The 23,077-nt window shown below is 43.9% G+C and overlaps 2 protein-coding genes across 5 annotated transcripts in view; one reads left to right on the top strand and one right to left on the bottom strand.

Moving 5' to 3' along the window:
* Positions 1 to 23,077, bottom strand: part of ppp1r12a (protein phosphatase 1, regulatory subunit 12A) — a 67,151-nt gene that overhangs the window by 19,687 nt on the left and 24,387 nt on the right. For all 4 annotated transcript variants that reach the window (XM_086023112.1, XM_086023111.1, XM_086023113.1 and 1 more), the window contains exons 5-6: positions 21,722 to 21,783; positions 8,807 to 9,255 (exon numbers count right to left, since the gene is read on the bottom strand). In XM_086023112.1, the coding sequence (XP_085879238.1) occupies positions 8,807 to 9,043 (237 nt within the window). In that variant the 5' untranslated portion in view covers positions 9,044 to 9,255; positions 21,722 to 21,783. The remainder of the gene's footprint in view (positions 1 to 8,806; positions 9,256 to 21,721; positions 21,784 to 23,077) is intronic.
* rps16 (ribosomal protein S16) lies at positions 19,013 to 20,447 on the top strand. The gene is made up of 6 exons (XM_086023116.1): positions 19,013 to 19,137; positions 19,230 to 19,281; positions 19,770 to 19,871; positions 19,951 to 20,047; positions 20,120 to 20,167; positions 20,248 to 20,447. The coding sequence occupies exons 2-6, from the start codon at positions 19,234 to 19,236 to the stop codon at positions 20,391 to 20,393; spliced, it is 441 nt and encodes a 146-aa protein (XP_085879242.1). The 5' UTR covers positions 19,013 to 19,137; positions 19,230 to 19,233; the 3' UTR covers positions 20,394 to 20,447.

The raw sequence follows: 23,077 nt of genomic DNA, 5'->3' as shown, positions 1-23,077 counted from the left end.
CATTAGGGTAAAAGAGGGTCTGAAAATATCTGGCAGTGTATGAAAGTTTTTTTTTTTTTATAGCATAATAATCCATCTTGTTCAAATTGTTACTGTTAGGCGGGAGACTATTGATGTTACGATACGGTCGAGGAGGGATGAGGATGCGCGCTGGAGACTTCATCAATTTGATAAAGGCCATAAGGCCGCACAGAGTGGAGCATTCAAAGTTGTACTGAGTCACTCTCCAGCAGACACGTTGTCATTCAAACCTGTTTAGCCGGTGCGAAGCGGCGAGAGGCGCGCAAGCAACCCGCAAGATGGGCGATGCAAAGTAAGCAGAAGGGCACAAATTAGCAGTTTACTGCTGGCCGGGATAATAAGGCCTTAATATGAAATTTAATTTGAATCCTTCTTCATCCATTTTGCAAAGCAATTTGTGGGAATTAAAAACCTCTAGTTGACTTTTTGAAATATAGTAGCCACTAGAGGGGGCAGAAAAAGTAACACTGACTTTGGTTTTCTAAACTCGCTCCGTTCGTCGGAATGCACTTTGAACCATGAAAGCCACGAAAACCCAGATTTTTTTTTTTTTAAGTCCTGAAAAAACAAATTCATCAATAAATATCTATTGTTCAAACAGGGGCCCACCGAGACGATCATATGATGGACGCGCCGTTTGATTGGCCCGTGCACAGCGATGACACGAGGCAGCCATTGGAAAAGATTCACGTAGCCATTAGGAATGGGTAGAGAAAGGTCACAAGATAATTGAAAGTGATTTCATCTGTGAAATTTGGCCGGCAAAAAGGTAAGCCCATTACAAATGGATGACAAAAATAAATAAAAATAACGTACGGAAAAAGGCCATGGGAGAAACGCATGGGCTGGACGATTCCTTCGAATTTGTCAGGATGGTTTCTTTGGAATCTTTTCATATGAACAATGTTGTGTTTTTTTCAAAGACATAAAATGGAGGCTCATGTTGTGCTCAAGGTGGGCCCAAGGCCCCAGAAGACAGCGTGGTGGTAGAATATGTGCGTTTTTAAAAATTTTTTTTTAAACATCTCACAGCAAAGCCTTAATTGTTTCTGGAGCCAAGTCCTTTGACCTAAAACGTTGAGATTTTAGGACATGCATCATTTGGAGGCCATTTTGACAAATTACCACCACTAATTTCGCTGTGGGTTTATTTTTTAGCAATAGCAGCAAAAAAAAAAAATGAGCTTGACTGAGTAACACCAAAGGAGGACAGTAATTTATATTTAATTTTGGCACAAAGAACAGAATTTTTTTTTTTTTTTAAAGAAAAATATCCATTCTAAATTTGTAGTCTGAAAAATGATTTAAGATTAAATTTTTTTTAATGGAAAATTTATAGGAAATTTTACAGAATGAAATTCAATTTTGGCGTGTAAAGAAAAACTAACTAAAAATAAAACGAACTTATAGGTTGAAATCAAATAAAATCAGTGGGAAATGTAATGAATTATTTCAAGTCTATTTAATTGGCTTTACATTTGTTTCATTGTATCCCACCGCCCCTCCCAAAAAAAAAAACCCTCCATAAATGCTGACTTTTTGTTCTACTGACACCCAACCACAGACATGCCAAGGTTTTTTGAAGGCAGATGGATTGACTTTGCCTTATTTCTTTAGGAGACAATTTCAAATGTGAAACGGGAACAAATTGTGGGGGGTCAAAAAGCCTTGAGGAAGGGATTGCGTTACCCGGCGCTCCTCTGTGTGGATTTATTTTGCTTTTTGGCCACAAGCAGTGCTTTCGCCCAACAGCGCGGACCACAAAAGTGCCCTCTCTCAGCCCTGGACTAGCATACCAGTGGAGAAATTCCCAGATAAGTATTACCCCTCGCCTCGGGGCTTTCAGGCATCGGCGGCGCTCTGGCCACGCCTGCCGGCCCTCGTCATCCGGCGCCTCTCGCAACCGCTTCCACAAAAGGAATTCCTCTGTGGACGCGGGGGTCCGAGGCAGGGGGGGGGGGGGGGGGGCGCGCTTAGCATAAAAAAATATGTCAGAAAAGATAAAAGAAAGATGAGGAAATTCAAGTTAGGTGGAAGAGTGGGTGCGTGCTGGAAAAGAGCTCCTGTTCTTGTCGGCCAGGTTTGGGAGGCCAGAGGGTACGAGGGGGGGAGGGGGCTGCAGGGCGACCAGCTGGGTCCCTACACGCTGCTCGATGAGCTCACTTGTAACACACACACGCGCTGCCTTCTAGCTGCTACCGATGACGACCATATAAGGACCTGGGATTCCCGTGGAAAAAGAGAAGCAAGATTGAGGAAAGGGGGTGGGGGGGTTAAAAAAAAAAAAAAAAAAAAAAAGACAGCGAGATTGTAGCCGGAGAGAGGAGCTCCGGATATTCCAGAGCAGACCCCCGTTTGCAATCATTAGCCAATATAGACAAGCGGCGGGGTACGCGCACGTTCAGGAGAGGCGAGTGGAAGGGGGAGGCAGCCTCCCCAAAGAGGAAATGAGAAAAATAAACAGCCACTTCCTGTTGCTCTTCAGGGCCCCGGCGACGCTTTCCGATCGCCCGAGAAAATCCTGGAGAGCCACTGACGTGTCATTTGTTTAACACCTCCTCCACGTGAACATCCAGGAAGTGAGATAACGTCGCCTTCCTTGGCGGGGAGCGGGCTGCAAACGCCGATCGTAAACGCTGCAATATGAAACCCGGACAGTAATCCCACGCGTGGTCACTCTTTGCGATTCACTTATTGGTGTTTGGCCAGAAAAAATACAATCTGATTATGATCATTTTTTGCACCCATCAATCAAAACAAGAAACAAATAAAAATGCCAATACTATGAACAACTAAAGTGTGCTTGAACAGGCCATGGAATCTGCTAGGGAGAAGAAAAAAAAAAAGGTCCACGATTTTCTAGCAATCAATCGATTAATCGCAAAGCTGTACACCAAAGTCTGAAAGTAGCAGCAATTGGTGTCAAGAAAGTATGTCAAAGTGATGCCTCTCGATTGAGAGACAAGTTTTTTATGTCAGGGAGGAGCTAAGTTTAGCCTGGGTTGTTAGCGGAAGTTACAGCGAGTTTAACACATTTAATATGATATTTAGGTGATTTGAGATCATAGTTTGTAGCATGTGGGCAATTCTAAACATTTTGTGGTGGGTGGGGGGCATTTTTTGTCATTGGTGGCAGGGCTCCACCCCTATCCTCTTCTCTGCGTGAAAGCGGCTACGTGAACACAACAGACAACCCTCATAAACCCTAATCTGACTCGCATCATGCAAATGAGCCAAATTGCTTGGGGGCCGCTCATTAATTATTCACTCAGCAGTCAATTAACATTCAATTTAAGTGGACTGGGTGACCTGGACTTCAAGCTCTAGAAAACACAAAAGCGCACTGGGGCTAAATTAATTCAATCTCACGTCCTGTCAACAGCCTTTGATAAATAAACGACACGTTACTTGTTCTGCGACGCTTTGATGGCTTTGCGCAGTGTTGTCAGTAGACGCTTTCCAATTTTTAGGGAGAAAATAAATCAAATGGAAAATTTGTGACATGCAAGAGATGGCGTGAATGACGTACGGCATGTAAAAAAGCCACAATATTTTGTGGGCCTTACAAGATCATGATTGGTGAATGAACTTAGTCCCCAACCTTTGCTGGGTAAACTCAGTAGCGAAGCAGCCATTTTGAGACCAGGGCGAAAGGAAATGTTTCTCGGCGGACAACTAATGGACACGCGCGCTTTCGCGATGAGGAATTTGCCGTCTCCCGTCCAGGTGTTTGCATTTCCAAACGGCTCGTAAAAAGCAAACCAGCCAACCCCCACCGCCGCCGTGGTTTTTGTTCGGGAAGCAGAAGACAGACAGACGCGATGGCACAGGGCGCTTTGATGCGCTGAAGTCATCTCGCAAACATTTGAAAAGCGGACACACAAGTTAAGCAGTTGACGTGACGGGGTTTTTTTCTAGCCAAATTTGAGCCCGGGTCAAGTCCGCTTGGTCGGATGCGTAGCAGCAGGTTTGCTCCCCCTGAGGAATTCCTCCTAACGACCCCGGCTGAACCAGTTCCAACCTGCCGCCGCGCTCCTGCGGAATACTCGACAACGTGTTCTAAAATAACTGGATGGCCTTTTTGTTTCTGAGCGGAGCCGAGGCGAGGCGAGCGTCACCGGCGAGTCACGGCCGTCGCCGACCTGGCATCACATCATCGACATCACAGCAACTTCCTGCCGGATGATTGCCGGGTTGTCGGCTCGACAAGGAGAGACCTGCCAATTACAGACGTAAGAATGTATGCGCTTAGTCACCCGAGCGTTACCAGGTCCAAAACTGAGATACCCAACACTGTTCCTGGAGCGGAATTAGCCTGACATGCTCACTCCTGCCATCTGTTTAGATAAAAAAAATAAATAAATAAAAAAAAAAGATAGGCCACAGATTGCCGTTGACCTGATTTCCCGTTTAGCTCAGCGTGCTTAATTGCATCAAATTTATGACAGCGTGCTATAAAAGGTCCACAAACACAGCTAACGTGCTAAAACAGACTTTTGGAAAACAACAACAGCAGCAGCAGCACGTGAGAATTAGCATCATTAGCATAGCTGTCTAGATTAAGACTACCAGACTGGCAAAATTTTTTAAAAAATTTTAAAAAAAACACCATCAAATGCAGACCATCTACAATCCAGTCCATGAATAATTGAGGTGCACCTTAATGTATTCAGCAAAAAATGTTTGAAATGCACCAGTGACTCTCAGTGAGCCCCTCATTTGGCAAACAAAGGCCTCCAATCATCTGGGAGGAAAACTCCTCGATACAGATAAAAGAAACGCGCAGTAGAGTGTCAACAATCTTGAAAAATGGGAAAAATCTCTCCTTAAATCGACGTGGATCAAGTAGCTCTGCGCTAACTGCTTTCTTCAATTTTTCCAAATCTCAAAGCCTTCCGAAGCAGTTGCAAATTCTTCCCTCAGCTACCTGAAGTCGGAATCTTGAAAATGCTTCAAAACACACTCGGACACAAGCGACCTGAATCCGAGAGAGAATTCGGGTCTGGTGCTTGTTTATAGGAGGCACAAAACAGGTGAGGGAAAATATCGCCTTGTCATCTGAAATTAATTAGACGACGGTTCATTTCCCCCGAGTCATCCGTCAGGGAACCTCAAGAACGGGTGGCCGCCCGCACACGGCTGCACGGACACAACGCGGCCCGCCGCGGCCGTTCCATGGCAACCTCCGTCGCCAGCCTGACTCTTTTTCCTCGCTGCTCAGCTCCGCCAACCACTTTCCCTCTCACCCTTGGTTATGCAACTCCCACTCTGTACATGCAAATCCACCAACGCACACTGCTCGAGTCATCGTCGCCATGGCGACCGCTCCAGATAAAGTCACAGACTTCTAGTTGGGCGGACAGACCCGTCGAATCGGGCTCGCGCCGCGTTGGCCCGGCAGGAGGAAAGCAAAAGTTCAGGTGTGGGTCAGTGTGGAGCTTTTGCTGGCAGAGGCCGCCAACAAGTGCTGGTTACCTCCGCGCTAATTGGCTTGATGGAGCTCAGCGGTGTGGGGACAGGCCAGGGGAGGGGGTGGGGTTTAGGTGACAGCTGAGGAATGTCTGCGCCGCTCGCTCTTTGCCATGGTTTCCAAATACTGTCATGTGAGGAATGCGGAGGCCGAGGCGACGGCACTCGGAATGCTACGCTCCCGCGACCAGTTTAGCAAAGAGGACGCCGTAGAACATTTCTAGCGGAGGACGCGCTTTTCACTTTTTTATGCCCATCTCAACCCGAGCGCCTCGTTGTTGTTTGCATCTGAAGCTACCAGCGCACCTACGAGCATTGTTGGGGCATACATTTTGTACTTGGGCCTTCAGAGGGGCATTTAATGCAACCTCTTAAAACAACAACTATCAGCAATAATAGAAACCATCAATGCTACACAAAAGCACGACCCAAAAGCGTGCAAGTGTGTAACAACAAGAGACGCTGATAATTAAAATGTGTTATTAATGTGTGTAGATCGCTAAAGACGTGTTTTGCTAGTCAAGCGGTTTTGCTCCGATCAACCATTTAGAGGGTGGAAAAAAGCGGACGTAATCACTATGATGGCCAGCGGTGGGCATCTCAATCCGTCTTCATTCCGTCATTATTGCAAGCAGGTCCAGTCCGTCCATTGGTCGGTGTTGAGAACATAATACGTTAGACGCAAGCGTAGCACAAAAGTGTACACGAGTTAAAAACACAACACAGTCTTGTATACTTTTGGTACCACAGACCGCAAAGACATTGTCCCGTTTTTTCTTATTATACGAATCAACACGCTGTGTGCGTTTGTGTCTGGGTTTTTTTGGCGTGTGTGTGATGTAGTAAGTATATTCTCAATGCCGATTGGCTGTCGCAGATGACGACGGAGTGGGCCAGCTTGAAATAATGAAGGAATGACGACTGATGGACTGACGTGCCCACCGCTACTGGTGAGGACAAATTTGAGATCTTACTGGTTCGAGAAACAGCCCCATTGCTGATTTTGCTTTAGCTATATGGGCCTGTGATACTGATTCTGAAGGTCCTGGGCAGATTAGATTGACCTGGCAACACACATGGAGAAATCTGATTGAACAAGAACCCCCCCAAAAAAAAAGAACTACCATCAATACCACAATTATTGGAACAAATATTCAAATTTAGTTTGTAAATAACGTCCAGTGTTTCTGATAGACCTGACCGCCAATCGCCACCTACGGTGGCCATTCCGCCATTGTAACTAACAGGCGGCTGATGACTCTTTCCCAATGCCTGATTACTCCGAGCCCTTCACTACAAAGCGTGGCCACTGACTGAGTCATAGCCAAAGTTAGCACCGTCTCTTGAAACACAGTCGGGAGAACTTGCTGCCGCAGTATTTATAACCATGCCCCGGTCAACGGCTTTCGGGAACGATATGCCAATACACTCCCCCACCCTGGAGTGATGATCCAGGCCTTCCTCACCAACAAAGTGACAAAGACATAGGCAAACTCTTTTACATGAAAATCGAGTCGAAGTCGTCGTCGTCATCATCATCTTCACTTCTGGGATTATCTGGCCTGTGTGCAAAGTCCCGTAGTGCCACCTTCGCTCCTTAAAAAGCCCACACTGCAAAAATATTACATGCCCTACAACACATACATACACACACACACACACACACCGCAGCTTCTCCTCTCCAGAGATGGTTACGTCGCTGGGGCAGCGCTCTCTTGCGAGTCGTCATCCCAAAAAAAGGCAACTGTGATCTTTGCGCAAAGAGAGAAGGAGGGTGGGAGGAATGGAGGGGAGGTATTAATTGTACATTTTAATCAAGGTGAATATGACTGAGAGTGATGCACATACTCGTGATTCTTCCAAAAATATTAAGCACCTGGTGACACACGAGCTTAGTAGTCAAGTGAGTAAGAAGAGAACATCACTGTACATTTATGTACGAGTCGTAGGTTCAATACCAAAATTCTGGCATTGCTCACAACAGACGATTTTAGCACCTGGACAAATGCGTTTAAACGTCTACAACAAAGCTGCTGTCATCAAGACTACAGTATTGCTAAAAATACCGCAGGAGGAGTGGAAACTATCAGAAACAACGATGGGCTGTGATAAATGCTGTGCCAGCACATATTGCACAAGTTAATGAAACTTCAAATGTGTACACATCACTGAGTCAATTATGAGGATCTCAATTGTGACATAGCGTCTGTTAACATGCGCAGGTCTGCCACCTTTTTACATTTGCGACTAACATGATACACAAATGTGATATTTGATCATGTTTCGTTAAAGAAGAGACGAGTAAATGGTGACACTCGTCAGGCCAAAGAGCTGCCATCTCATCATTTGACTGCAAGGGCAACTAGCCTCGCTAGCGGGGGACAAGCTAGCTCGGGAATGCTGACATGTCAGGGGGATTTAAAAGCACACGTTCACACTTGAAAAGTCAATAAATGTCAGCTTTTATGGTGCAAAAAGCTACCCACTGACCCGACGGTCCTTTCTAGATATTCCAAAGACATACCCAAAACTAAACGAACGATGGTGGCTAACCGAAGCAACATACTTGAGCTAACGTAGCGTTAGCATTTACCTGCTAACCCAGCCATAATTCAACACGAAACCAATACAGCACTCCAAAATGTTTTAATAACACTAACAAGACAATACATCAACTAGTGGGCAACACAAGCGTGTGATCGGAATAATATATGCTCGCCAACTAGCCGTTGTTGCTAACGAAGGCTTTATCAACAAACCGACTTTAGCTGCTAGCACCTAGCCACAGTACACCAATTTCTACCTTGTAAAATAAAACGAGTCTCAATCAGTGGCAACACAAGCCAAAGTAACACCAAATAATCACGAATTCCCACGTGAAAAAATGAACAAAACAAGCTGACAGATCGCACTGAAGCAACACAGTCAGCAATTAGACTGCGCCCACCGACACTGGCTATCGCCTGGTATGTGTAGACGGCCATTAAGTACATTAGCCTCCAAAAGGCTAAAAAAAAAAAAAGAAGAAAAGACATAAGAAAGGAAAAAACAGCAGCAACAACGACGCGCAGAGCCGTTAACTTTGCTACGTCTACACGAGTAAAAATGCAGCTAATACTGGGTGGAATTGAACACACGAGTAGCCGCAGCAGGGCAGTGTGAGCGGCCGTGCTCCGGTGCTCCAACTCTTAAGTAGGTAAACAACGGGAGGAGAATGGCTTCCACTTGACAGGTGTTCAAGGGACAATCGAGGAAATCGCGGCCCAGCCGGGCCCGTCCCAACCCGGCTCGGCTAAGGGTTTGCGGGTCCACAAACCTGGTGGAGGGCGGTGAGCCCGTCGACGTTGGCGTAGTTGATGTCGGCGCCGCGGTCGAGCATTCGCAACACCTCCTCAGTGTCGCCGCTGGAGCAGGCGGCCAGGAACACGGCGCCATCGTCGAACTTCACCTTCGTCTTCTTTTTCTTCAGGATCGGCGGCTCTAGGTCCGTCTCGGAGCCCAGCCACCGCTTCAACTGCTCGTTCCTCTTCTGCTTGGCGTCCGCCATCTTCATCCCCCTCCTGTCTCGGGCTTCTTATCTTCCTCCGAGAGAGGATATACTTTATAGTGGCACTATCCCACAGCGCACTGGGGCGTGGGAAGGGAGGACTGCGTGCGGGGAAGGAGGTGGAGCTCGGCGTCAGCGCGAGAAGAGGGCGGCTGGATTGTTGCCTCGTAGTCTCGCGAGATGGCAGCGACGGAGGAGCTGCAATGTGACGTCACCTGCTGTGGATTGGGAGAGGGGAGGGAGAGAAAGTGAGATGGGTAATCCCTTATAGACTGTGACTGTGTACACCAAATAAGACGAGGCAGCGCTTGAAAATATTACATAACAGCCAGTAGGCACTATTATGACGTCCTATAGACAACTATTTGATTTATATAAATATACATCAGATTGCAACATTACACTTTGCTTTAGGGTTTTAAAAATGCAATAAATGTGAGCCAAAGGTAGGTAGACACTTTCATTTTCATTTAAATGGTTGTTTTCTTCCTTCTGTCATTCCTTTCAAACATCATTCCTTTCGTTCCTTCACAACTTCTTTGCTTTCGTCTTTCACTCCTAAAATATATATATATTTTTAAAAAACATATACGTACTTTTAGCCTATCCTGTCTATAGAGCATACATTTCTATTTCAGATAAATAAGTACATACAAATACAAATGTAGACTATTATTAATCATCATGTACTTTTTTTTCTGTATGTTTCGACATTTTGCAACTCCAATTCTAATCATCCATTCTGGATAACTGGAGTGACCTTCAAAAGCTAAAGCAGCATTAGCATTCTAACTATCGCATGCTATTATTTACAGTGAGTGAGTGGCGTTTATGAACACGGTTGCTAACCAAAACAGCAGCACCTACAGAAGCGCGTCACCGCGTTTTTAGCACAGCTTTAGAAAACAGGTGAGCCATGATTGGTCATCTGAGCCTTGAGAAACTTTGATGTCATCTTCAGTCGACAGAAGTGACAAAATGGCCGCCCCCTGAGATGGCTAAAAATGGATGCAATTTGCTGCTTAACTTACTGTATATTCCACAAACACAATATTAATCAGAATGCTGTATTTCAACTTGTGGGGCTGCATAGAACTATTCTGGAAAAAAAATATTTGGGTTGACTTCCTTTTAAGGAGACTATTTGCATTCCAGTAGATTCTGACGTAGGGTGTTGTCTATGTTTATGTTAGTAATTCGTAATCAATGCCTCCCCCGCACCTACAATAAAGAAAGACCCATGGCCTGTATTTGTAGTTTTAGCACTGCAGATAAAGCTATCACCTATCTGTTGTCTCTTCCACACGATTGTCTGCAGTCAGGGTGATTCCACTCTCTCACTGTCTCTCTGAGGACGTTCGAACATGAAAGCCGTACCCGGCGTCTATCTTCCTGATAGCGGCCCTCCACATCCCCGAGGCGCCAACCCCAGGCAGGGGCTGACACGGGGGGCATGGGAGCAGGATTTGTCCACACTTGAAACTCACTATCTGTCTCCTTTCCGTGAGTGCCGGGGCGCCCCCGAAACAGGACCGGCAGTCCTTGGGCCCGTTTGGACCGGGTGTGATGGGAGCTGTGCGGTTTTTACAGAGGCCGCTATCAATGCCAGACACCGCCGTGGGGGCTGGGATGCCGAGCTGACTTACAAGTGATATCAGCGCCCTGACACCTCTGACCGTGGTTTCCTGAAAGTGACGCTGCTAACAGAACAGCAGTCGAGTTGTGTCCATTAACGTACGGAGTCACTCAAGTCAAGCCCCTTGTTTTTACTCAAATAAATGCAATCAGACAGTGTGAACAGAAAAATATGTGAGCTTGATGACAGGGTGGACAACGACAGGGTGGACATTTACTTCACAACATGATTCAGATAGCAAGCTAACTATCTACCATCAAACAAATATATGTCACATTTCTGAAACATTTTTATACCAATTAATATTTTATTATGACAGAATGGACGAATGGTCGTTAACCGTGACAAAACCAAACGGCGCACATAATATGACAAAAGTTACGAAACGTGAGTGTAAATAATTTTGGTGTGACCATGCACTGTTTCAGCCTCTATTGAGGAGGACAAAAAGCTGGTCTCGATGTCACTGAAAATGAAAATATCAGTGGGTCTCTTAAAGAAGCAGTTACCCTAGAATGAGAGCGTGGACAGCAATTTCAGGCACACATGAAAATAGAATATGCATGATCAGAATGACTCATCATTATGGACAATAAAACTAAAGGATTAAGCCACTTATGATACACGTTGTAGCTAGAACAACATTGTGCGGGGTATGACAAAATCACGTACGTCAAAAAACATCCATCCATCCATTATCGATACCGCTTATCCTCACAAGGGTCACGGAGCGTGCTGGAGCCTATCCCAGCTGTCTTCAGGCAGTAGGCAGGGGACACCCTGAATTGGTTGCCAGCCAATCGCAGGGCACACAGAGACAAACAAACATCCGCACTCACAATCACACCTAGGGGCAATTTAGAGATTCCAATCAACTTACCATGCATGTTTTTGGAATGTGGGAGGAAACCGGAGTACCCGGAGAAAACCCACGCAGGCACGGGGAGAACATGCAAACTCCACACGGGGAGGCCGGGGCTGGGATCGAACCCACGACTCTGTGTGTGCCGCCCGTCAAAAAACAACAACAGCAAAAAAAAAAAAAGCAGTTGTACTTGTTTTGGAGCCAAACTGTCAGTTCAATATGAGGGGTGCAAAAGCAGAAGCTTGTTGCATGCCATTAGCCCCGTGACAGGCCAAAGGGGAAGTTCCTTAAAGAATGTGTTAAGTTGCTAATGCAACACTGCTTCCTGAAATGAGACGTTAGAGCCAAACACAAAAGTCAAAGCACAAATACAGAACCAGACATGGAGAAAATACTTCCAGTACATACATGACTATCGCTCACGTCTGACCCACTAGACAGCAATAATACCCCCCCCACATCACGTAATCGTTAACTTGCATGTCAAAACATTCGTGTCTCTGTGGTAATGTGCTGTCAGCCTGCTTCATTCTGTGCTGCTGTTTTTCTTAGCAAAAGCTGTGCTTACTAAACAGGATGAATAAAACTACTGCGTAAGGATTTGATTTACGTTCGGCGGATGACGCAGTCGCTACACTCTGCCGTCGGGTTCAAGTGGCCCTTGGACGGCGCGTCATGGCCCTCAGGCAGCACATGCCCTAGTACCAGTTTGGCAACAAAAACAAATCCAGTGTAAACAGCAACATGACGTTTTTGGGAAGCCGGCCATAAGCGTGGCCGCTTCGGCATCGCTTCTGGCGTCAGGTACAAGGCCTCCGCTGGAGCAGCGACAACCTAATAAGACAAAGCTGGGCCAGTGACCTTGTTTCCCGGCGCTAATAATAGGCCGCGGCGCCGAGGGCCCGCCGAGTGTGTTTTTGCGCTTAAAAAGCCAGAGTGAATCATTGCGGCCCAGCACCATGTGGAAATAAAAAGCTCATCACTTTTCTGGCCGCGCGCTACAAAGCAGAAAAGACGACGTAGCGTACGATGCGGTGTGAGCGTGACAAAATGCAGATACTCGCGACTCCGACCAGTCCAAACCTCTCCAGCTCTGTTTCCAAACAGGCCAGCGGGTGAATCCTCGGAGGTTCAAAGGTGACAGGAGGCCTCATCTGTCACTGCCGCGAGCAGGAATTGACGCTGGTGTAGCTCATTTAGAGTGCCTGGTGGTCAGCCATGAGTGTTTGCATGTCACAGTGAGAAAGGCGGAGGTGCGATAGAAAAAGAAAGGGGGAAAGAGAAACACAAGCAGGACGTGACAGCCAGAGTGTGCTTTGCGTTTGCGTGGCCGCTTTAGAGCGCCTCGTTGTTGCAGCGATGACCCCCGTGCTTATATATTGTCACGCTCAAACATGTAGTTTTGCATAGGCCTGAGAAAGATGCTAGTTGAAGTAGCATCTATTTTCCAGGTATTAGTCGATGTATTTGATTGACAGTTGACAAATGAGCGGTTTGAGCGCATACAGTGGACACGCCCACAGCGTTGGTGAGCAAAAAGAACGCGTCAGGTTTTTTGGGCGATTTTGAAGCATCATTTTACATACTTGGCAATTTTTGAACCGTTAAAATTGGGCAAGGTTGTTAACACTCTGTGGTGTCAAATTCAGAAGACATTCATATATGCTTAACAGGGATTTTAAACTTTGATTTTAAGACCATATTACAACTGAATTCTCGTAAGATTACGACTTTTGATCCTTTCAAAATTCTGCAGTTTTTTGTTAAGATTACAACATTTTACTTCTCTTGAAAATATGAATTTGTTATTGTATTCTATGTCTTTTTCTAAAAAATAGCCCACTTGTTAATTCCAATGAAAACAAATTCTCGCCTGAACTCAAAACATTTGAAAAATTCCTGGTATCTTCTTTGCAAAGTCGTCTCATCATCTCCAAAATCAGCCGCTCATAACAGGACTGACTAATGCAGTTGCCATGACAACGGGCTCTTCGACGTTCTAAATAAAGGTCCAGCCCCCACTATTTGACAAAAAACAAAAAGATCCATTTCAAGTCATGTTTGCTGCCCACCCCTCGTACCTGCGTCCAAGATGGGGGGATTTGGGTGGGAGTGAGGGGGAGTGAGGGGGAGGAGTAGGAGAGCGAGTAGAGTATGGCGGAGGAAGCTTGAAAACAAGGCAGCGTAACACGACTGCGTGTGGGCTCGGCGGTGTTCCAGGGCGGCTCGCTTTGGTTTCCAGCAACCATCAAAACAAGCACAAATCAAACCAGTTATGAACAGCAAATTATTTATAAAAAAAAAAAAATAATCTAATACTTTTTGAATGTTTTATTTTCATCATTTCATTTGTCAGACTATTTTTAATATCAATTTTATGTTTGATACTTAAAATAATATTGTTTATTAAATGTGTGATCTATTTATCCCTAAATTTCACCCGTATTTAATTTATATCAATATGATATTGTGAGCCTAATAGCACAATTGGCTGGCTAAGACATATTTGAATGTTTTCAGAAAACAAATAATAAAGTTTTTTTAGCAAGCACATGGATTTGTTCTTTTTTTACTGATAGTGTGACAGTGAAAAATGACTCAGGCAATAATGTTATGAGGCTAATGATAAAATTTCAAAATAGATTTTCTTGCTATTACATTGAAATTAGATTCATATCATTACCATTTATTTTGCGGCTCATTAACATTATTAACAGCTCACTTGTTGTCTGAGTTTGGTTATGTAACATTTGCAAACTGAGCCGTGATTGGTCGTTACCTGAACCGTGATGTCATTTTCAGTCGACAACAAGTGGCAAAATGGCCGCCCCCTTAGATGGATCAAAATGGATGGATTTTGCTGCTGCTTCATTCATTTTCCACAAACACAAAATGAATCAGAACACCGTGTTTTAGACAAGCGGGGCCGTACAGACTATATTATTGTCAAGAACACTTTTGAGTTGACTTCCACTTTTGAGTTGAGTCGTATGGTGCCGCATGTGTCACAATTTGGTTGCATTATCCACAGCGAAAAGTGCACATTTATCCAGATATGCACCAAGGAGGAGAAGGAGGCGGTGTAGTGCTAAAAATAGCCAGGCTACATATATGTCCATAAAGTGTGCACACAGCATTCCCCAGATAATGGCAGATGGCTTGCGGATAACACACACACACACACACACACACACACACACACACGCACTCACAGAAAGAGTGACGAGTGCAATTAGGGCGTGGCGAACGCTCACCTTGCTACTGTGTGCTTGCAGCTACACAACATGCCACTGAGTCCAAGCACATATTTTGACATTGGAAAAATCCCACAAACAGCATTAATTAAACGATATCAGCGCAAAAAGTGATAGCGTTTTCCTATTCAGACATTTTGGATACCACTTATCCTCATGAGGACACATATCCTTAGCCTAAAAGCACTCGGAATTGTGTTGCTCACATTGACAAAAAAAAAACGATACAAGTCATGGGAAAAAAAAAAAAGAAAAAAAAAAGAAATATGAAATTTGGAATTATGCTAACATGCTAACGCTATAGACAAACAATCCTTCACACTCACAATTACGTTGATGGACAAATTGTCAGTGAACCCGTCAGACCAATCAAGTGAAAATTGTCCGATTCCTCACGACACAGTTGTTGGGAATCAGTGATTCACTGGTGGAAATGTTAAAAGGGGAAACCTGTGGAGTCAGGATGTGATCTGATTGGTTAGCCGGAAGCAGGCTACTTGTGCATCCTCCATCCTTTTCCGCTTCCTCCTTCCTACACGCTCGCCGCCACGCCAGCTTCCCAAATGCACAAAGTATCGTCTTTCATAACAAGCCTCGGCAGCTACTGATGCACGCAGGCCTTCGCTGGCGCAGCAGGGTGAAGTCATCAGCGTTTTTTTCTTCTTCTTCTTCTTCTTCTCTGTGCATGATGAGTTTGGCCAAAGACTGCAAAGGGGAAAAAAAAAACTTCAAGGTGGGGGTGCGCGGGAGGAAAGAGTCCACGACATCATCTCTCCACGCCTTTTAAGGAGCTCTCCAGCGTTGGCCCACTTTCCCATCGCTGCGCTTCCCAGCCTTTCCTCTTGGGAGTCACGCACGCACACACACACACACGCACACGCACACACACACTCAAAATGGCCGCCATTTCTTGCTTGGTTTGTTTAGCGGCTAACGTAGCGTGAGCTCATCCGAGTTGCGAAATTTCGTCGAGCCATTAACGACAATAACAATAAGAATGGAAGCAATGTGAGTGCTTTGGATGCCGTGTCCCCATCTTCAACCCGCTGAGTCATCTGTGACCCTTGAACCTACACACACGCACGCACACACACACAAAGAACACTTCCCCTCTGTTAGTGTCACTCGCCTCCTTCTCTTGTTCCATCGCTCTTATTTTCCGTCATCTTTCTGCCAGTGTGTGTGTGTGCGCATTGTCAAGTTTGTCTGCATTGAATTCTTTTTTTTTTTTTTTTAATATCTAAAAAGTAACCAAGAGCACATTTCAACCACAGGAACAAAGTAGGAGTCTGATTTTATCTTGCACAATTTTTTGAGATTTACAGTTGTGTCATTTGAATCTGGGCAATTTGGGTTAATTTATAGTGATGAAACTTTAAACGGCACAGTTATTTGTATTTTTGTTTAACCAGTGCAACATTCGTAGGTATTAGGGTAGTCTCTTTTTAAATTGCTTTTTGATTGGGGCGATTTAAAGTAGTCTTGTTTTAACAAGCACATTTTGGGCTGATTTACAATAGTTGACTTTTTGCCTGGGCAATAGTTGGGCTGATTTACGGTATTGTCATCATTACTTGTGCATTTTTTAGTGAGTTCTTATTTCAACTTGGCCCAGTTTTGGGGCAAATATGTTGTCTTATTTTAACCAGTGCAACTTTTGGTGGCCTTACAGTAGTCTTATTTTTAACTTGCACAGCATTTTATGGTGTTAGAGAAGTGTAATTTAGGCATGCGCTACTTTCTGGGATATTACGGCAGTTTCAATTTTAACCAACACAATTTTCGGTAATTTATAAGGCTTATTTTAACTTGCACAATTTGTCTTTTAAACTGTTGAATTTTGGGGTGATTTACAGTAGTTTAACTTTAACATGGGTGACATTTTGAGGTAGTATGGCAGTCTCATTTTAAAGTGTGTAACTTTTTACTGCATTTTACAGCATTACATCATTCACTGCCAGACATTTTCAGACGCTCTTTTACCATAATGTTTGAAAAATAAAATGGAAAAAATATAAAATCCTGTTATTGAATGGATGGACTGTGAAAAGACGTGTAAATTCGTCAATGGCATTGAATGAGTTAAAGGTGGTTTACAGTTGCCTCATTTGAGCCTGCCCAATTTGTGGATCACTTACGTTTGTGCAAATGATAATTAGGTTTCACTATGCAGCCTTTTGGAGACAATTATTGGCCTTTTTGATGCGCTTTGAGGGTACCAGCACAGTAACGTGAAATGAGGTGTAAAATGAGGCCTGTCCAGGTAGCAGCAGCCTTTTCAAGGCTCATCTGTGAGGGATATAAAAGGCAAGGCGTGTTGACATCAATCCCAAGCTGGACTTTTCCGCCCTCTGAACCCAGAAGAGTTCTCCCGGCCGGGTTGCCGCGGCAACGGCGCTAGTGTGTACCTCACAGAAGCTCGGACCGCTCTCCTGTCCTCCTCTCCCGGGTGAACTTCAATTACCGGCAACACGTTCCCCCCAGCGCGCCGCTGGCCTATTATGGTCAAAGGAGAGGCGGCGGTGGGCCGGGAACGGCATCTCCTCCGCACTAAATCTCGCCGCGTTTGTCTCGTGCTCACGGCGCTGTGACAGGCCGGGGTCAGCGGGGTCTCGCCTCCAGGTGATGTGTTTCCATAAAGCCCGAGTGGTTAGGAAATGCACATATATGGCGCGCTCTTTATTTACTAGTTTTGACTGAGAGACTGAAACTGAAACACTGATTTTTTTTTTCTAAATGCTGTAATGTCATTTTCGTGATGCCGGGCTTCAAAGCTTCAAACGGACGTCTGGATACGGAGGTGAACTTGACACACAGGGAATACAGCGAGGCTTTAACATGCTCCCTATGCAGACGGCGAGGTAGGAGGGAAGGACGTATGGGGGGGCGGGGGCGGTTGTGTAAACAGAGGTTAATCCCGATGTTTATTGTCCTGGCTTGGGGGCTCCACGTGTGTCAGAACATCTTCAGATGCCTCAAAAATAACATTAGTGTATGATCAAACTACAACAGTATAAGATCAAACAGTATTTTAACCCACACCAAGCACAGTCATATTTTAACATGATGAACATTTGGGGGTATTATGGCCATTTTATTTTAATCTGCTTAATTTTGGGTTGCTCAATGTGACAATACAATATGCGTTTTTTTTGGCTCCTGGTCCACACTGGAAACATTATTCTTGCCGCAGCAAAATGTGAGATATGCTGTAGGTAGTCACCATTTGTGTGTTTACTTTTAAGATTAACAACGCACCTCGATGCCAATCCAAGGATCAGGATTTCTCCTGATTTCTCCAGTCTACACGCGCCGCAGGCTTTGCAATCAAGCTGGCAAAAACCGCAGCCTGGGTGCTTGTTTTGTTTTATTCCAGCACAGCAAATTGTTTGTCATCAGTGCTCTCTTTCTAAAGTCAGCTTGTGGTTGATGAGACACCTTAGCCTCAAGCTGATTGAATGGCATTGCTTGATGTATTAGCACCGCTAGATGGTGCTAACACACAAAAGGACAGTCAACAATCGTCTCAGTTTGTAAAAATTACCGGTATATAGTGTGCATTTTTCTCAGTACAAAAAGCTAATTGTTTAAGGAGAACAGAGATAAAACATTTACAATAAAATAGAGGATATACTGTATGTTGAATACAATTAAGATCATATAAAATGGACACTTAATCACAAAAACTCAGCTAATTTAAATCAATTTATCTAGGAAGAAAGAGAGCAAGGAATGATGGACAGGAAGAAGACCCAAAGGTAGGAAGGAAGAATGCAATGAACCTTAGATGGAAAGAAGGTAACAATGGAGGTATCAAATGAGGGAGGAAGGAAGAATGAGGAAAGCAAAGAAAGGTAACAATTTAGGGTAGTATGAAAACTAGGTTGCACGGATAAAAGGGAGTAAGGGAGATAACAGGGATGGTATGAAAAGAAACAAGGGAAGGAAGAAAGGATGGAAGATGAAACAAATATATGAAGGAAAGAAGGAAGTATGGAAGGAAGAGAGGGGGAGAAAGGAAAGAAGTAGGAAAGGAATTAAGGAATGACGTAAGGTAAGAAAGAGGGAAGAATGGAATCTAGGAATGGTGGATATATAAACACAATAAATACATTTTTAGTAAATCATCTTAAATATATTCAAATTAAACTAGTTTAACGTGTATTCAAAGCTACTTTTGTCCCACTCTGCCGTGCTCAGCCCATGTAAAATGGAGGTACAGTACAGCAACGGCAGCCGTCGCAAAGCTTTGCCGCAAATTGTTTCAAACAGTCGCGCAACAGCCCCTGATGTTCATCCCGTGAAGCCCCGTCGGTCTCTCCGTACGGCAACCTAGCTGAAGACGGTAATGTCCGCCACCTCGGTGTGCTGCTAAACCCCAAATAAACCACGGTTCTCCCTCTTTCCAAAGTAAACATTGTGTCCTGTGTATTACAGAAACATGCCGGCGAAAGGTCCCCTGCAATCTGTCCAGGTTTTCGGGCGTAAAGTAAGTAAAAGTGATGAAAGGGGCTCACGTGTGGCGGTGCGGCTAAGGCAGTGTGGCCTGGGAAGCATTAGCTCGCGAAGCTAACATCTACGAAGTTCTTTCGTAATTTTAATAAAATTGACATATTAGTTAGCTATTAGATTAACACGCGTGTATTTGTAAAGTAAAATCACCATAACACACGTGCTTATTGTTGGCAAACTTAATTGAAGCTAAAGCGTGATGTTTTGCTCATTAGCAACTAGCTGACTACGCTGTATTACTGCTTTTATCCTTAAACATTACTGCTTATTCTCATCGTCCTTGCTTTTATATTGAGATTCTAACTCGATATTTTTATTTTATTTTAAGATAAACACTTATGCGTCGGGCCAGCTGTCACGTTATGGCTGATTTTTCAAGTATCACAGCTTATACCTTGTATCACGTTGCTATCTATTACTGCAATATTACCCCGTAATGTATTTGTTATATATATTGTCTCGTAGAAAACTGCCACTGCAGTCGCTCACTGCAAGAGAGGCAATGGTCTGATTAAAGTGAACGGCAGACCTCTGGAGATGGTGGAGCCTGCTACACTCCAGTATAAGGTGAGCAAGCCACTTCTACTAATGTTAAATATGTATTTAATGTGAGCTATAAGTGGTTGTGTCCTGATTTCTCACGTAGCTTCTGGAGCCCGTGCTGCTGCTGGGCAAGGAGCGTTTCGCTGGAGTGGACATCCGAGTCAGAGTGAAGGGAGGTGGACATGTGGCGCAGGTTTATGGTAAGCAACAAGAAGCAAAACATCCATATCTTGGTTTTTGCACACATCAAATGTCATTTTTATGCCTTCCAGCCATCCGTCAGGCCATCTCCAAATCCCTGGTGGCGTACTATCAGAAGTGTAAGTCGACCACAAGAACACAAATTGTCATTTTATCCATCAAGTTACATTTTGTCTAATTTTTTTGGGGTTCCTGGCAGATGTGGACGAGGCCTCCAAGAAGGAGATCAAGGACATCCTGATCCAGTACGACAGGACCCTGTTGGTCGCCGACCCGCGCCGCTGCGAATCCAAGAAGTTCGGTGGACCCGGAGCCCGCGCCCGCTACCAAAAGTCCTACCGTTAAAGGCTGTGTACATTTTCCTAGTAATAAAAGTGGAGGTGGCCCCCAGAAAAGTGACATTTTGTCCTGTTGTTTGGAATGGGATGCTTCCACTGTTTGAAGTGGTACTTCACAATAAAAAAACATTTGATAAATGAACACAGTTTTATTCAAGAAGTCAACATTTTGAGACTTGGAGGGGTTGGCGAGTTCTAGATACGATACATTTAAAAAAAAAAAGCCTACTTTAATCAAAAATATTGTTAATTCATTAAATTGTACCTGACCCATAGAAAAAACTAAGCATTTAATAAAATGGAGGAAAAAAGTCGAATGCGTTTGTAAAATTTTCCATTTTAGAAGGAATAGATAAAAACACATTTTAAGGCAGTGAGGTTATTTGTAGATGAGGTTAAAATGTTTACATAAAGCAAGGTTGTTGTTTTTTTAAAGCAACTTCAGTAATGGAGTATAATCAGATGAAAATTTAATATAAGAACTCTTGCGTGAAATAAATGTTATTTTTTAAATTATCTACAATTATGAGAAAAATGATCACATTTGAATGCAATTAGTATATGCTTGACGGGCTGAATTAAACAATGCGAGCCATACTTTGCCCACTCCCGAATTGAGTTGTAGAGCGTATGATTAAACTCAAACGTTAGATTAATTGTAAAAAATATCAAAAGGTGAGGTCGCAGTTGCCATTTTGTCTTGAACTTCCAGTGTTTTGACTGCAGAGGGAGACAAAGCACACTGAAAATGTGGAGCCCAAAACTGCATGACAGTACACCGAGTTTCTTGTACAGTATTTGTTGCATTCATTTGCAACCCCTCACACACATAAAAAAAAAATCATAGTTATTTTATAATAAATCTGAAAATTAATTATGATGAAATGGGGATTAATTGTTATAATCTATGAATAGATTTTTTAGAATTTGTTAAATAATTGTCAATAAATTATATTATACCTAATTCAATACAAATGAAATAAGCAAATAAATCTATTAAAAAAAACTATGAAATAATTATTTATACTCAACTTTTTTTTTTTTTTTTTTTACTTCATGCAAGAATGGTTTGCCCCATCTGTGTGTTTAAAAAAAAATTCCACGTCTGTTGAGCACAACAGTTTGCTCAGCCTTCATCATTAAGAGCTAATGCCCAGATGTTGCTGCTCTCTCCGCGGCAGAGCCGAGGCGAGAGAGCGGAGGAGCTGGGTGGGTGAGATTTCGGGGGTGGTGCATGGGGGGTAATAGGTCCCGTTTACAGCCCTCCCAATAATCAACCCAGCAGGGCGGCCCACACCCCCACTGCTACTGTTGTTTACTACTGTTTACTCTTACCTCCTCCCATGGACGCCGTCTTGGAGGCTGCAGCGGGAAGACAAATTCTCACCAAACCATGCCTGGAAAGACAGAGTCATTTTGGTTCAGTCACACCATTTTTAATTTGGGTTCAAAGGTCAGCGCCCAAAGGCAGTTTTATCTAGCGACATGAATTTTGGTGTGCATTATCTACCAAAAAAGTCTCCCATGTTGCTTTAAAGCAGTCTGTTTAGGAGTATCTTCCAAGGATCCTTGCCACTCGTATTGTTTTGAACATTCAGCCAAAATAACCAGATTCACTTCGTAACATGAATTTTGGTATGAATGTTTACTATGGGTAGACCCACAAAAAAGTCTTAAGAAAACATGCCTGGTAATGCGCAAGAAATCTACCACTTTTATTTGAAGTTCAGTTGCACCCTATATCATTTTTATGTTAAAAAAAAAAATCAGCCCTTGAAGACAGTTTCAGTTAGCAACATGAATTTTGGTACACATATCGATCATGAGCAGACCCACAAAAAAAAGGAAGATATGAAAAGACGCAAGAAGTCGGCCATGCTGTTTAATGTGGCCCTTTTAGGAGTCACTTTGTCGCCAAGATTTGTTTTGAAAATTCAGCCCTTCAAGCTAGTGGCATTTAGCAATATGAATTTTGGTCGGCATATTTATCATGACCAGACACAAAAAGTCTCAAGAAGCCATTACCTGAAAAGGCACATGAAGTCAGGAAATTCTGGTTTGAAGTAGCCCTTTCTGTTCAGCCACACCATTTATAATTTGTTGTTCAAACATTAAGCACCTAAAGGCAGATTCATTTAGCAATTTGAAATTTGGCAGGCCTGTCTACCAAAAAAAGTCTCAAGAAGTCATGCTTGAAAAGACACAGGACCTCGTCCACGTTTTTAGCATTATTAGGGGTCATTTCCTGGGATCCTTGTCCTTGAGCTTTTTTAATGCCAAAATGAAAAGGAAAGCAAAGCCACCTAATACAAAATGAACAAAAACTGTAAACAACAAATCAAGTCATTGTGGGATTTGTCAGCGTAACAATTGATTTTGGACTCTTTACCGCCCGACGCGCGGCGTATCCCCGTAAACGTCCGCAGTCCCACGGGCATCAAATGAGGTGTTACTGGCGAATGATCACCGTTTAACATCGCAGCTGCCCACGTCACGGCTCGTTATGAAGCCCAACGCCGACATCAGCAACTCTTGCAATCGTCTTAAAATGCACGTTGACCCCTAAAAAAATAAAATAAAAAAATCCTGCCAATAAAGCAAATTTTGACTCCTTTTAGAGCCACACGCACACACTTGACGCCTGCCTTTCCTCTGTTAACACCTCCACTGGCAAACACGGAGGTGCCGGAC

The sequence above is a fragment of the Filicampus tigris genome, chromosome 22 (genome assembly GCF_054856515.1).
Source record: "Filicampus tigris isolate MCC_2025a chromosome 22, RoL_Ftig_1.0, whole genome shotgun sequence".
Taxonomy (NCBI): Eukaryota; Metazoa; Chordata; class Actinopteri; order Syngnathiformes; family Syngnathidae; genus Filicampus; species Filicampus tigris.
The sequence above is the reverse complement of the archived record's forward strand: the minus strand, read 5'-3'. Positions and strand labels throughout refer to the sequence as shown.

What these genes read in the sequence shown, in the direction of transcription:
- rps16 (XM_086023116.1), top strand. Translation starts at nt 19,234, where the DNA reads ATGCCGGCGAAAGGTCCCCTGCAATCTGTCCAGGTTTTCGGGCGTAAA. An exon ending in CTGCTACACTCCAGTATAAG is followed by an intron (nt 19,872 to 19,950) that starts GTGAGCAAGCCA and finishes TTTCTCACGTAG; the next exon opens with CTTCTGGAGCCCGTGCTGCT. An exon ending in ACATGTGGCGCAGGTTTATG is followed by an intron (nt 20,048 to 20,119) that starts GTAAGCAACAAG and finishes TATGCCTTCCAG; the next exon opens with CCATCCGTCAGGCCATCTCC.